Source organism: Euprymna scolopes, chromosome 7, assembly GCF_053919585.1.
Source record: "Euprymna scolopes isolate OS-2025 chromosome 7, ASM5391958v1, whole genome shotgun sequence".
Taxonomy (NCBI): domain Eukaryota; kingdom Metazoa; phylum Mollusca; class Cephalopoda; order Sepiida; family Sepiolidae; genus Euprymna; species Euprymna scolopes.
In genome coordinates this window covers 14,828,968-14,845,496 of record NC_136488.1, presented here as the reverse complement: position 1 = coordinate 14,845,496, position 16,529 = coordinate 14,828,968, and the positions used below count along the sequence as shown (strand labels likewise).

Here is a 16,529-nt window from a genome sequence, read left to right as displayed (position 1 = left end):
CTCTAGTCATTAGCCATAGAAATTACTGCTATTGTTACAAATATGAAAAATGCAATTAAAGTCCAAAATCTGTCCAATGTGTAAGTAATAAATCTTTAATTTCATTCACATTATCAATTCGTTTTACTGTAATTTTTGCATTTCTTATCTGAAATTTTACTTCTGGCTATAACTAAATTCTAAACTAAAAAAACTACTTATTCAAACCTTTCATTTTATTTATGCTGTGATTTTAACAACCTGCCTTCATTGTTTATTGATTTTTTTTTATTTAATAAGATTAAACTCATGGTGATAGCAGTAAAAATCGATTGCTATTGTTAAAACAAAATAATTAAATTCAAGCACTAATTCGTTTGTTGTGTATTTGTAAGATTTGGCTCTTGTTCAAACTTACGATTTTTCGGTATATCTTTTTTTTTTGTAAGATTTAACTTGCGGTGATAATTTAACAAAAATCGATTGCTACCGTTACAATTAAATTATGAAATACAAACGGTATGCGTTTGTTTGTTTAAGGGATAACATTTGACTGAATTGTTATTGATATAATTAGATTAATACATATATTCTCTATTCCGGAGCAACGCTGGGTGGTCCTGCTAGTTAAATATAATAATAACAATCAGACATTTTAAAACTAAATATACCAAAAACAACAACAACAACAACAACAACAATAATAATAATAATAACAATAATAATAGATAGTGATATGCAAATATACTTATGACAAGTTGTTCTACAAAAACCGTTTGTATTTCATTTCTTTAAAATTCGTTTGGCTAAATGTGGGGTTTTACAGTCTATAATCCATTTATTCACTTAAACACAAACATATTAGAATTATCAATTTGATTTTCCACATCCATGCCACTCCCCACATAGTCATCCCCATCAACCAATAAAGTTTCCTAATTTCCATTTAGGTTTGACAGTACTTTATTTTTAAGTAGATTAAACAAATAAAAGCCAACTAATAAACACCCATATATATATATATATATATATATATATATATATATATATATAGTATTTATGGATTTATATACAATATGTGTGGAAATTAACTACCTAGTAATTTACTGCTGACATATAATTCTTACAATAAATGCACATAAAGAAGTGTGCAAGATGGTGTTTTATTTAGAATTCAGTGTGTGAGATAGCATTTGCCACTAGTTTCTCAAGCCGCCTGGGCACCACATCAACTGATTTCATAAATCTTGTTTTTTTTATATATATACTAATGATTCTATGTTTATGAATATTTGAGATGAGAATTAACAATTCATATTATTTGGATTATTCAGTCTACTATTCTCACCTTGCGTGTTATTTGCACAACGTTTCGGTAAATATAACCTCCGACCTTCTTCAGGTGTATCTTGCCAAACTTGAGAATATTTCTGTCGAACTTGGGAATTCATGGAAGTTCGAATGGAACCCTTTATTTAATCCATAGGGATAGCATAGCATGCCCTCGTTCCGGCAGCCATGACCGGATATAACTCTTAAAAACCCGTGGTATTGTGGATAAAGTACTTGGTCAAATTCAGTTGTAAGTTACACTATTTTGGGCGTTGAAGGTTCAATTCTTAGTGCAAGCAATAGTACGAATAAAATTGCAAATTACTTACAACTTTGATTTAGTCATGACTGATTGAACAAGATTATGCTACTCTCATGGATTAAATAAAGAATTTCATTCTGAAATTCCATGTAGATTCCCGAGTTCGACAAGATACGCCTGAAGAAGATCGGAGGTTACATTGGCCGAAACATTGTGGAATAACACTCAAGATGAGAACAGTAGTCGAGTATTTCAAATGATATGTAGTAATCATTCATCACTTTTCAAGGGAAAATCACTTGTTAATGAGATGTATAGATTAACAGTTAAAAAAACAGCAATTGTTTCACCTTTGCAAGAAAAATAATTGTTGATGAAATGTTATCACTTGCTATTTTCTGAGTCAGCTGACGCTTGGAGTGAGTGGATATTTTAAAATCCTCTCATAGTATTAATCATCATTCAGCAAGTAAAAATTTTTTTTTGAATGTGTTATTTGGGAAATCAATTGATATTGTTCTTGAGTAGCTTGTGAAGCTGGTTGCGAATGTTGGCGGCCATATTAAATTCTAAATAAAACCGCATACTATATACTTTCTTATCATATTCCTTTTTTGTAAGAATTATATTTCCGTAATAAAATATGGATACTTAATTATAGGGAGTTACTTACCACACATCCTGTATGTGTGCATGTGTTTTTGTTTGATGTATATATAATGTATATGCAGGCAATAAGTTTGTGCGTGTGTAATTAATACATCAGATTGCATATATGTTTGTGAGATTAAAAATCATCAAAAATGAGTGAATAAAAAGGTCTACTCCGTCTATATTTTGTCAACACAACTTCAAAAATGATTAAGAATTGTGAGAGAGACAGAAAAAAATTAAAATATAAAATAGAATTGAATATGAATTATTATTAGCTATTAAAAATGTTAAGAAAACCAAAACAGCTCTTTATTTTTTTTTGTTTTTAAAGAAAGAACATTTTTTTTTAAATGATATGGAAAAGAAGACATTTTTTCTCATCCTACCCCAAGTCGCCATCTTTAAAATCAAAATCATTTGTTTTATTCATTAGAAAAAATATTTTGCATGCAATTTTTAGCCACTTTATCAAAACAAAAAAAATATTTTAATGCATCAAGTACAAAAAAAAAAAAAATAAATAAAAATAAAAAAAATCTTCAAGATATTAAAATCTTCCAAATAAGTGGAATAGTATTCCCTTTGGTGACATATTTTTGAATTGCTTCTTTTGATCTTCAGCGGATCTGTGACAAGACAAGAGGGATGAAAATGTTCATTTTACTAACTGAAAAATAAAAATAAAAGAAAAGATATAAATAACGAATATAGATAATAATTTCTACATTAATAATATTGTGATCACTTTTTCGTGCATCTGTACATGTATTTCGCACCTCTACATGACTTACAATTTATTATTTTTATTATTCATTATTAATCAATTATTTCTTGGAATCAAAAATGCAATAATGTGAAGTACTAAAAACAACTTTTCCTATATTAAAAACAAAAAAACAAAAATAAGGAAAAATTTATATGATGTACCTTTGGCGAAACGAAAATATCATATTCCAAAAATCAAATAAATTCATCAAATAATTTTATTTTGAAATTAAAAAAATCAAATTTTATGAGTATCAAAGAAGTTAGTGTCTCGCTCGCCAGTTTGAAAAAATCTATAAAGAAAATGGGGAAGAAGAAAAAGAAAAAAATGTGTAAGAAGTTACGATCAGAAAGCACACAACGGATCTTCCCCTTATCGTCTTCGATTGAGAGGCAACTATGTCTGGAACTGTGTAATGACAGCCGGCCAACATAGCGGTCAGAAAGAGAGAGCATAATGATGTTAAATACGTGTCGGCGACTGGTGTGATTAATGAAGAAATAACTAACTTTTTCTTGCATCTGTGAAGTTTGTGTCGAAGTTCTTATTTTCTTTGCGTCTGTCTTTACATACAACGCTTGTATTTATAAATAGGTAAAGTTATATTTTTAAAACTAGAGTTACTAGCTCATTCAAATCGTTTTTGCTGAAATTTTCTTCTTTCGGTGGCATTATTTTGATGTTGGAAGAGGATTCAATAAGACATCAAATAAACTGATAGACGAACCTAAGCGTAGTTTAAATTCAAACAAAAATTGTCATGAAATAATTATAATTGAACAAAAATAATATCTTAATGCTTCACCTGATGAAGATGAAAATCAAAGAAGTAATGCAGCAATAAATAAATAAAAAAAGCAACCCGTCCGACATATTAATAGTTGATACGGATTAACCTATTTGGTTCGGACTAACCTATTTTTGTTCATTTTTTTCCTTTCACAATATTATTGGCATGGATATATTTTATTTTACTTCATTTTTTTTCCTGAAAATACTTATTCTGACTCTTCTTTACTCACCGAACATCTTACACATTAATTATGGAATGAGTAATATACCTTGACCTCTATAAAGCAAATATCTACAAAAATGTTATTTTTTTTTACATTAGAGATATGTTTCCACATTAATTACACATGTTTGCTATTAATTGATGAACGACCAGTACCAAAATGAACTTACGATTAAATTCCTATTACAAAATAACTGATTACGAAATTAAAGTAACTAAAGTCAATTTCCGTGTTTTTTTTTGTTTGTTTTGTTTTTGTAAACAAGTCAATCTTTCTTTTTTTACTCATAGACAACACCGAGTAAGTACAGTTGGTAATGTAATATAAAAATGCTTTTAAAATTAAAAAAAAAACTTTTCTTTCGTTTTCCTTTGTTTTAATTTGTTTTAATAAGATTTTGTTTTAATTTTGATTTTGTTTTAATAAGATTTTGTTTTCATAAGATTTTGTTTTAATAAGATTTTGTTTTAATTTTCATTTTGTTTTAATTTTGATTTTATTTTAATAAGATTTTTTTAAATTTTGATTTTGTTTTCATAAGATTTTGTTTTAATTTTGATTTTGTTTTAATTTTGATTTTGTTTTAATAAAATTTTGTTTTAATTTTGATTTTTTTAATAAGATTTTGTTTTAATTTTGATTTTTTAATTTTGATTTTGTTTTAATAAAATTTTGTTTTAATTTTGATTTTGTTTTAATTTTGATTTTATTTTAATTTTGTTTTAATTTTGATTTTGTTTTAATTTTGATTTTGTTTTAATTTTGTTTTAATAAGATTTTGACGTTTGAATTCACTTAAACTTTCTTTTTCTTTTTTGCACAATTCTTTTCAGTTATTCTTATTATTTTTCTTTCATTCCTTCTTTCTCGTCTTATTCTTTCTTTTTCTTTCAATAGATTTTGTTTGATTGGCTTTGCATGAATTAGGTGTAAGCGAGTGGTTGGTGACGGTTGTTCAAGCAATGTAGAAAACTGGTCAAAGTCGTGTTCGTATTAACAGCACATTTAGTGACCGCTTTGCTGTCAAAGTAGGTCTGCATCACGGTGTCTCTATTGTCTGTTGCATTTCATTTCTGCTTTAGAAGCAATGTCTTTTCGTATCGTTTATCCAGAAGATAAGCTTTATGCTGATGTGTAAGTTTTATAGTGATAATATTTTTCCCGATTACGATACAATCACCGATTCCGATTCTTTAAAAATCTCTAAATATGTAACTATAAATGGGTATTTTGTCCTGATTACTGTAAACACACAGATTAAATGTGGCCATATTTTCTCAAACGTAAAAAAACACTTATGAGGGGGGGAAATCTATAGATTTTATTCTTACAGTAAGTTTAAATCAATAAATATTTATTATTTTATTATTACTACAAGCAGTCGAAAAAAGATTTTCTTTAATCGAAAATCAAATAAAAAGAGATAATTAAAGGAATTGGGAAAATAGACACAATTTTTCCGATTCTGATACCGATTCCAATGCCACTAAAAATTCTTGATTCCGATTCTGATTAATCGTCCCAACACTAGTATATTATTCCACGTATGTTTCTAGAGAAGTATGTTCAAGAGTTATAGGTGGTGTAAAAAGCATAAAAACGTTGTTATGCCATATTTTATTTTGATACTAGCAGTTCAGTCCGGCTTTGCTCGGGTCCTATCTACTGTTCATAACTTGCCCTACGTGTGAATATACTTTATATAAGACTAGCGGGGGGTACCCGGCATTGCACGGGTGTTTGAACGTGATGCAATACGAACGATGCGGCGGTGCCCGGGTGTTTGAAAAATCCCCAAAAAGTTCGGGGAGGGGGGGGCTAATCATTGAAGCGAAGCGCAAAAAACAAAAAACAAAAAACAAAAAAACGTGATGCATTAACCCAAAAGTGAATTAGCTCAAATATCAATTCTGCAGTGAAGTTTGTTTTGGTTTGGTTTCAGTAGTTACACATCACACTCGAATTCTAAATGAATTGTAATTTAAGTGTAATGCAAGTGAAATCACGATATCGTTGTGCTGTAATAATAAATATTAAAGAATGAATTCTTTGTATAAAGTAAATGTTGTATTGAAAGCACTAATAAATAAAGGTCATAGTTAGATTTCACGGTTAGAGTCGGTAAAACCGGAAGTAAGAAGCGGTTAGTCCCGCAGGTTGCGTCTTACACTAACTAAAAAAAGCAAAAAGAAAATAATAATAGTATTCGCGTTTTATTTTTATTTATTTTTATTTTATTATGGGAAAACAGAAAGCATAAATCAGGGAAAAAAGATAAACAAACAAAAAAAAAAACGGCATAAATAACCTTGTACGATTCCAAACCGGTGTTTCCTCATACTGTTCCTTGTGAACGCATCCACTGCGGTGTAAATGGGGATCAGGGAAAGGAGGAATCTAATAGAGAGAAAAGATCTTGCAACTTTCATTGAATCTGACCGATTTTGGCAATGGAATCTCACCGGAAAAATATATGAACGTACCATTGTCGAGGAACTGTAGAGGTAATAGGCCTATAGCACATCTCAGATAATGTGCTACAGTTTGTATGCATTACATTTGCATGTGATGTCATAATTTTTAATCCTATTAAGGTCAAAGTTGGAGGGGAAAAATGAATTCATTTTATTTATATAGATAGAAGAAGAATAGAAGAAGAAGATAGATAGAAGAGAAGAGAAGAAGAGAAAAAGATAGATAGAGATAGAGATTTCAAATGTTTAGACCAAAAATTGTCTGAGTAATTTCGTAGAGACTGCAGAGGTCATTTTTTTTAATTTTGGCCCCAATTTTGACTCCTTAACATTTATTATTTTAGTCTCAAATCAAAGTACAAAGTTTTATCCATGTACAAGTTACCTACATCTAAAATTTCAAGTCAGCCAAATTTTCGCCCCGAAACTGATTAAAATGCTTAACATATGTCTGAATACCTATTATGTATAAATTTCAAATGAGTAGTTTGCTAGACACCGCAAAGATCAAATTTTTAAAACTTTGAACCCTTGGCAGCTCAAATTTTGGACCCAAACCGATTAAAAAGCTTGCCCTATGTTTGAATACCCTTTATGAAAAATTTCAAATGTTTAGACCAGATATTGGCTGAGTAATTTGGTAGAGACCACAGAGATAACATTTTTTTAAAACTTTCACCCCAATTTTGACCCCTTAACATTTATTTTTTGGGGGCTTAAATCAAATTAAAAAGTTTTATCCATGTCCAAGTAACCTACATTTAAGATTTCAACCCAAATTTGGCGGAAGAGTTTGATAGAGTTCTCAAAGGTCGAATCATTGAACTTTGACCCCTTGACAGCTAAATTTCTGTCTGAAAAGCGATTAAAAAGATTTTCCCAAATCTCAATACACCTTATGTCAAATCTCGAGTCTCTAGACCGAAAATTGATAGAGTTATTTAGTGAGGAAATGTACACGGACACACACATACAGGCAGACATTTTCACTTTTATAGATACAAGCATGGGTGGCCGGCTTTGTCTGGGTGGTTGGAGGTGTGTGTTCAGCAAAAAAAAAAAAGCAGGCTCGAACCCGTACTATGATGAAGGAAAAGAACATGAAAAAAAGTGACGTCTTTGCTGTTTCGCCCATCGCCAAACCGGAAGTGATGTAGGTTTAAATTAAGGCTAGTCAATCGAAAAGAGAGGATGGCTTTCGAAAACATCGGCGAAAAAGCGCCCAGTTGAGGGTGAAGTGATAAATGTTTTTAGCCAATTTTTCCGTATTTGTCATCCGAAGGGTCGGCTTCACAATGATACCGATCTCGTGAAAATCCGTCACCTGTCGAAAGTTCAAGACAGACAAACATACACACATATATACATACATTTAAACAAACAGGTGAGATTTATATTATAGATTAAATTGGACGCAATATATAGTAATGATTTAAAAAGATTTTAAAAAAATAAGGACTTGTGCGCCACCACCGAGAATCGAAACCAAAACCTTTAGCTTACGACTTATTTTGGCCTCTGCCGCCAATGACTGGGCCATGAAGACACATTTACTGCAAGGGTAAAAATCAAAACATGAACCAATAGCTACTACGTTATGTGTTCGTAATGGTGACGTTCGACCTCCACCTGGCAAATTTCATTTTTTTTTTTAATTTTCATACTTTTGCACCGATTTTTCCGGGCTAAAACCCAAATATAAAGTTTTGCATGGATTCAAATACCTTATATATGAAGTTTCATGTCTGTAGATCAAAAACTTTTTTAAACAAAAACATATACGTATACATAAATATATATGGAAACAATTTTGTGTTTACTTTAAACTTTTTACGCAAATATTATGCAAGTATAAATCATGTAGAGTATCTGCATGAATATAATTAAACATAATAGTTAACTAAAGATGATCATCCCATAAAAAATCGAAGAAACTAATAAGGAATTAATTAAAATGAATGTTTAAAAGAATATGCAAATTAGCTAGATCTTCTGTTAGGGAATGCAATTCCACGCCCCATACATAACGAAATTGTATTTTCTTTTTAAATAAATAGAGAAAGGGGTTTTAATATGAATATCAATACATACGCTTGAAAAACGAATTTATAGGAGTATAGATACTAGCATGGGTGCCCCGCGTTGCCCTGGTGTTTGGAGGTGTATGTTGAGCAAAAAAAAAAAAAGTGGTAGTAGGAAGGCAGGCTCGAAACCGTACCGCGAAAGAGGAAAAGAACGGGGAAAAAACGTGACGTATTTGCTGTTACGACCACCACTAAACCGGAAGTGACATAAGATTAAATTAAGGCTAGACAATCGAAAAGAGGGGATGACTTTCGAAAATATCAGCAAAAAAAGCGACTCATCCCTGTGGAAAAATGACCAGCTGAGGGTGAAGAAATTAATGTTTTTAGCCAATTTTTCGGTATTTGTCGTCTGAAGGGTCAAGCTTCAAAACGATACTGAACTTGTGAAAATCCGCCGCATCTGTCAAATGTTTTAGGCAGACATGCAAACATACATACATACATTTATATATTGGTAGCTCAAATTTTCGACCCAAACCGATGTCTAAATACCCTTTATTTAAAATTTCAAATGTTTAGACCAGAAATTGTTTGAGTAATTTGGTAGAAACCGCAGAGGTAAAACTTTTTTTAACTTTGCTCCCTATTATGACCCCTTAAAATTTATTGTTTTGGGCTTAAATCAAGTTATTAAGTTAGATCCATGTCCAAGGAACCTATATCTAAAATTTGAAGTGTTTAGACCCAAAATTGGCAGAGGAGTTTGGTAGAGTTCTCAAAGGTCAACTCCTTGAACTTTGACCCGTTAACAGGCAAATTTCTGGCCGAAACCGGATCACATAGATTTTCCCAAATCTCAGTATGCTGTATATCAAATTTCGAGTCTGTACACTGAAAATTAATAGAGTTATTGCGAAAGAAAATGTACACAGACACACAGACAGACACATAGACAGACACACAGACACGTTCACTTTTATAGATATATAGACTAGCATGGGTACTCAGCGTTGCTCGGGTATTTGGAGGTGTATTTTGCGGAAAAAAAAGCGGTCATTTTTTTAAAACTTTGACCCCTATTATGACTCCTTAACATTTATTGTTTTGGGCTCGAATCAAGTTATTAAGTTAGATCCATGCCCAATGAACCTATATCAAAATTTGAAGTGTTTAGACCCTAAATTGTCGGAGGAGTTTGGTAGAGTTCTCAAAGGTAAAATCCTTGAACTTTGACCCCTTAACAGACAAATTTCTGGTCGAAAACCGATCACGTCGATTTTCCCAAATCTCAGTACCCTGTATATCAAATTTCGAGTCTGTAAAATTAAAATTGCCAGAGTTATTGCGTAGGGAAATGTACACACACAGACACACAGATACACAGACACACATACACACAGACACGTTCACTTTTATATACTAGCATTTCAGCCCGGCGTTGCCCGGGTGTTTGGATGTGTATGTTGAGAAAAAAAAAAGTGGTAGTAGGAAGGCAGGCTCGAACCCATACCGCAAAGGAGGAAAAGAACGGGGTAAAACCTAACGTTTATGCTGTTACGACCGCTGCCAAATCGGAAGCGAAATTTTTAAAAATTAAGGCTAGACAATGTAAAGGAGAGGATAACTTTAAAAAATATCAGCGAAAAAAGTGATCCTACCCCTGTAGAAAAGTGCTTAGTTGAAGGGGAAGATATTAATGTTTTTAGTCAATTTTTCGATATTTGTCGTATGAAAGGTCGAACTTTAAAACGATACTGATCTTGGTAAAATCCGTCGCCTCTATTGAAAGTTTAAGGCAGACATGCAAACATACCTACATACATACATTTATATATTGGTAACTAAAAATTTTCGACCCAAACTGATGAAAACGCTTGCCCTATCTCTGAATACCCTTTATGTCAAATTTCAAATATTTAGACCAGAAATTGTCTGAGTAATTTGTAAGAGACCGCAGAGGTCATTTTTTTTTTTTTTAACTTTGACCCCTATTATGACCTCTTAACATTTATTGTTTTGTGCTCGAATCAAGTTATTAAGTTAGATCCATGTTCAAGGAACTTATATCTAAAATTTCAAGTACGTAGACCCAAAATTGTCGGAGGAGTTTAGTAGAGTTCTCAAAGGTCAAATCGTTGAACTTGACCCCTTAACAGCGAAATTTCTGGTCGACAACCTATCACATCGATTTTCCCAAATCTCAGTACCCTGTATATGAAATTTCAAGTGTGTAGACTAAAAATTGACAGAGTTATTGTGTAGGGAAATGTACACACACACACACACACACACACACACACACACACACACACACACACACACGTTCACTTATATATATATATATATATATATATATATATATATATATATATATATAGATAGATAGATAGATAGATAGATAGCGAGCGGTTTTCCGCTGTTTAGCACAAAATGTAGAGAAATAAACGCAAATGAACAACCGTTGAGAATACTGAAAATATTTGGGCAGCGTTCATAACTTGTCATGAAAGTTCATCGAAATGATGATAATTACTAATCCTCACCTAAAAAAATTCAAAAAAATATAAAATTGAAAATCACTTACAGGTGTTAAATTTCAAATCAACAACAGATGACATTCCACTCAGTGTTTTTTCTCTTCCCAAAAATTTCTTGCTGATCTTGACTCGCGCCTCCTCCATCGAGCCCTCCTTAAGTGCAAAGCAGAATTCATATCACGCATCCTGTCCCTGTTAGGGGTGGCATTCATCGGATACACCTGGCGGGGGAAAAACCCGAATCTGCCAACACGCCGCACCTGGGCAAGAGCCGACTCCTTTTCTGCCTGGTACCGGGTCTTATTTTTAATGCGCTGATTTGCAACGGGGGCGAACACCCTCCGTCTTGGACTGCGCATGATATTGAGTCGAGGCACAGGTCGTCTGAGAGCCATCCTTGTCTTGGCAATAAATCGATTTTTGGCTAATGGAACCCTCCTTTGATCGACTTCAACCGCAGCTTTCATTGAGTGCATTGGCGGGTGCAAACGGCTACGGACAAGGTTCATCCCGAATCCATAACGATTATTTGGCACTAAACAAATGAATAAAAGAAAAAGGCAGAAAAAGACAATAATATACATAGTTGTTTATACAATTTTTTCAATCAGTAATTCAAGTTCAACTTTTAATGAAAAAACATGTTAATATTTTCATCGAATACTTTAGTATAAGGTACTTAAGAAGAGACATATACATTGAAAAAATAAGAACATAAGAAACGATCGCACACCAAACCATTGTTGACCCAGAAGTCTAGAAACTAAAAATAAAACATGTTATTAATCACTGTTTGATGTTCTATTTCGAATGTGGAGCACTTTTAAGTATAGATTTAATTATTAATATTAATTTGAACTCACACACACACACACACACATATATATATATATTTATATATTAGTGTACATCTTCCGTCAAATATGATAAAATAAGAATGCTTCACCAATGTTCGCACTCGCTATATATCTAGATTTATGACTAAAAATATTCAAATGAAACCATAGAATTACGCCAGCTTACTATTATCATTTCGAAAGACCAAAAAGAAACTCATCATTGACTTTAATTATAGAATGGAGGATATATTTACAAATTTATTTCAAGCAACGCAATGTAAGTTAAAACCCCTGTATTTTTACATCAATAAAATATTGTACGTAAACTTCGATCTGGTTGTTTCATGGGGTTTACTTACTTGTTTACTGCTTTTCTTTAATACCTGAACAGAACTCCCCTTCCCCCATATTCTGCCATTGCTTATATCGAAACCCTGGGATCTCAAGCCATTTTTTAATTTATCATTGTTGTCTGTAAGTTTCCACTACCATAAAGCGGGGCGTGATATTAATAATAAATGTTCGCACTATTCAAAGCGTCCACAGTGTCTAATAGCGATTTTCCAGGGCTGTAAGGCGCATGACTGGCGTAAAGATTATACGCTGATAAGGGATTGCATATTAGGTACCCCCTGCTTAAAAGGCAGAGTATGGGAACGACGAGGATTGCGGTCAGAAGTGAGTGAGCGGAAATGTTGTTATGCGGAAGTGGAATTGTTAGGAAAAGAAAGAGAAACAAAATGGCTGACAAAGAAGATAATGACAAAAACAAAATATTTTCAATGAATATTGTGATTTCTGAAGCTTATTAACGTGTATATATGCGGTATAATCACGATGACACACCGGTTTTTGCTAGATCACCACAGTTAAGCAATGATGAGTCTGACCAGTACCAGATGGGTGACAATTTGGGAATACTAAGCACTATATAGGTTAGCAGGACAGCACTACTGTCAAAGGAAAAAGTAAGGCGCCTCCTTCCCTCCGCTAGTATGTGGGAGACCCTTGGGCAAGGTCGAGAACCCACTTCAGCCCTCTGTTCAGGGTAAAGTGAGGTCACGGAAAGCAGGTGACTAATGTAATACGTAAGCAATCAGGAATAATTCTGTTCATGGTTTCGTATCTCGTTGTGCTGAAGAGAAGATTCTTTTGGGTACAATGATTAGGATAATCGTTCAGCATGGGCACTGCTCGGACAGAAAGATACTGCAACCTACTGTCTGTACAACTGCAAAGAAAGCTGTGGCAATACATTAAACATTTTTCAAGAAACAGCGTGAATGTGATTCTGAATGATGAGCAACAATGAATTCATGAATGCCTTGAGAGAGAGAGAGAGAGAGAGAGAGAGAGAGAGAGAGAGAGATGGTGAGTCACAGCCGTCAATGCTTATACCAAGTAGGACACTACTTGAATTAAAGAATAAAGACGGAACCTTTATGAGAGAGGTGAGGCATCTCTTTAGGGGATGTTTAGTAAATGATTGTTGGTAACCTTAATTGATAGCAATAACTACAACATGGCATTTGATAAATCATTCAGAAACAAAATATGTTTCTACAGAAATACATTTTCGCCTGAACATATTTTTTCGTTGGAGGTTGAATTTTGACTTATCTTTGAAGCATGATTAATTAAAATAATTGATTTATTAAAATATACAAAGTGATGTAAATATTAGCATCTCTTTGTTAAATTAATTAACCTGAAATAGAAAATGCTTAACAAGCATAAATTATGTACAATGACTACCTAAGGTGAGTGCAAGTACAAATCTAGACATTTATTGAATAAACTGACAAATGTTAAAGACACACAGCATTTTCACAATCACAAACAATACAAATGTTCATTAACCCACCACCTGGGTGGAATCTCTATCTTAGATATGACGAGGGTATTCCACCAATGCTGAAATGCGCTCAGCATAGGGAATAAGTGTTCTCTCCCATATGAGTAGGATGGTTTTTATCACTTTTGTGAATTGTTTTTACCATGTAAGGTAAGCTTAAGGGCTAGGATAGCGTCACCTTGCATTTGTTGCATTTTGACCCACCGTGAAGAAACGTGTTGTCTGGGTCTGGGAAAGTCACCTACCAGTGTCTTTTTTTATTGCATTTTCACCCCAAACAAGGCACAGTGCCATTTTGCTACTATCTGGGATATAATTTGCAGGGCTACTATGTAGGGAGTTGCGCAGCAAGATGTCTGTTTACATTACACTTGAACTTCTGCATGCCAGTACAGTCAAGGAAGCAGGAACCCGGAAGGGAATTCCAAAGTCTAGCAGTCCTAGGAAAGAAACTATTAGAGTAAAAGTCTTTCTTACATCTAGGGATTTCTATTGTGTAGGGGTGGGATTTTGTTGCTTGTCGGGTTTGTCAGGGGTATGTACGCCGAGAGGGTTCCAGGGCTTTTAGTTGTCTTAAAAAATGGTGTTCTTCGTTATTCTTCTAAAACGTTTATTCATTTTGTTCAGAGTAAGGCATTTCGTAACTCTTGCTTCCCTTATTTTGTTTTTTAGTCCTCACATTCCATGAGCGATGTTTTTGACAAAGGGGGAAGAATTGCTGTTTTCTGGATAGGAATCTATCTATCCAACACTTATTGTTGGATAATTTTTTTTTTTTACATTTACATAGTGTTTTATTTTTAAAATGCTTACATCAAGTGGCTTCATGCCTTGTCGAAATTCTTTTGCATTTTTATTTGAAAATTGTAATTTTTCAAATCTCTAAAACATTATTTTTATTTAGAAAAAGTGATAAATTATGCATATTTTTAATGAATAAATCATACTGAAAACAAGTTAAACTGAACTTCTTTTAAGTTTAAAATAGCTTAGCCTGGTGTTATAAATTTGATGAAAATTATATTTTTACTTATTTTGGCAAGAAAGTCTTCCATAAAAAAATGGCCCAAATATCCGTTGACTAAAACGCCTACCCAAGTAATTTCTTCAACGGCCAACAGATGTCTCTTTTCCCTGTAAAAGAATCAAACGCTCCAGAACTCAGTTTCCTCCCCTTTTCTTTTGCAAAGGAAATGGATTTTACTTGTTTATCTCCATCGGTCGAAGGCTAACCCTCACCAGTAAGTAATTTTTTTTAATCTTTAGTCTTTAACAATATGTCTCATCTCCAGACAAGGAGAATGATAAACTGTTTACAGTTAAAAAAAGATTTCGCTTTGAACAGAACTAATGTACAATTTGGTTGAAGTTCTGACACATTATATTAAATACAAGTTTTACTTTTCAGTAAATTGACATATAAACATTTGTTTGCAGTAATGTAGCGATTATAAGGCACATGGTGGGCATTTTTAAATGCAAAAAGATTTTCAGATTAGGTCCACCTCCACAATTTTCTTTTAAATGACAACTTTTAAAGGTTTTCGACTATGCTGAATACGAAAATCGAAATGAAAATTTGCAGAAATAAGTAGTTATCGAGATATAAAATGTTATATTATGCATTGTATTCTTTGGTGGCCATCTTTTTTACGCGCGTGCAGTGTCAGTCATAGATGACTAGATTTGATTGTGGCGCGCGTAAAAAAGATGGCCACCAAAGAATACAATGCATAATACAACTTTTTATATCTCGATAACTACTTACTTCTGCAAAATTTCAATGCAATTTCCGCATTCAGCATAGTCGAAAACCTTTGAAAGTTGTCATTTAAAAGAAAATTGTGGAGGTGGACCTAATCTAAAAAAATACCCGAAGGTGGATTATTATTGCATCTTAAACGGCAAAAAACTTTTCCAAGGAATCTGACTAGAAAAAGGTGCTTCTGCATTTATGGGTAAAATTTTACTTTAGGCCCGTTTCACATTCATGTAGGAAAACATTTTTTTTTTTGTAGATTTCAGTGTGATTAAAAAGAATATGATAACCATTTTTAGTCGCAAATTTACTGTTTGCATGGTATTAACCCATGAATCCTGGGACTATTTTCGCCATTTCACTGCCTTCGTTAACGCTATGCACAAGTGGTTTCTTACTGAAATGTAAGTTCGTGAGCGTGCACGCACACACATAGTCTCATAACATTTCACAATGCGCATGAATACATGGGGGACATTTTAAATAACAAGAAATACTTCTCATAAAAGAAAAGAAAATAGTTTTCACCTCATTTAATAGTAAAAATAATGATGTCAGTCACGAGTGGTTTACAAAAACATCCTTTTATGTTTTTCGTTTTTTTTTTGGGGGGGGGAGTATTCAATTATAGAACTTGTATAGCTTAACAGGTGCTTTTGCAGTTTAATTAACCGTTTTTTTTTTTATAAGTAATGCGCCGACATTTAGAGCAGAGTACAGTTAACATTTCACAAAAATTCTATATTTACATTGGGGTGGGGGCGGTGTTGTGGCAGGATTCAGAAAGGAATTTATCATAAAGTTTGAAGAGGTCAGAGGCCAGCTCAGCAGAGCATTTCTTTAACACTATAGCGGGGATAAGACTAGACTTGCAGACTTCTAAGGTGTCAAAGTTTTTTTATTTTTGATATTCCAGACTTGGGAAGAGGTAATAATCACATCATTGAGTCTGGTTTCAGTCTACAGTGAAAAGTTTGGAAGGAGTTTGTGGAGTTCAAGATGAATCGCTGGGCAAACAGTGCAGCCTTA

At 33.0% G+C, this 16,529-nt stretch overlaps 1 protein-coding gene across 1 annotated transcript in view; it reads right to left on the bottom strand.

The window, feature by feature from the left end:
* Positions 1-2,762: 2,762 nt before the first annotated feature.
* LOC145279611 (uncharacterized) overlaps positions 2,763-16,529 on the bottom strand; it is a 330,448-nt gene continuing 316,681 nt past the window's right edge. The window contains exons 20-21 of the mRNA XM_080130805.1: positions 11,095-11,582; positions 2,763-2,894 (exon numbers count right to left, since the gene is read on the bottom strand). Coding sequence (XP_079986931.1) covers positions 11,134-11,582 — 449 coding nt within the window. The 3' untranslated portion in view covers positions 2,763-2,894; positions 11,095-11,133. The remainder of the gene's footprint in view (positions 2,895-11,094; positions 11,583-16,529) is intronic.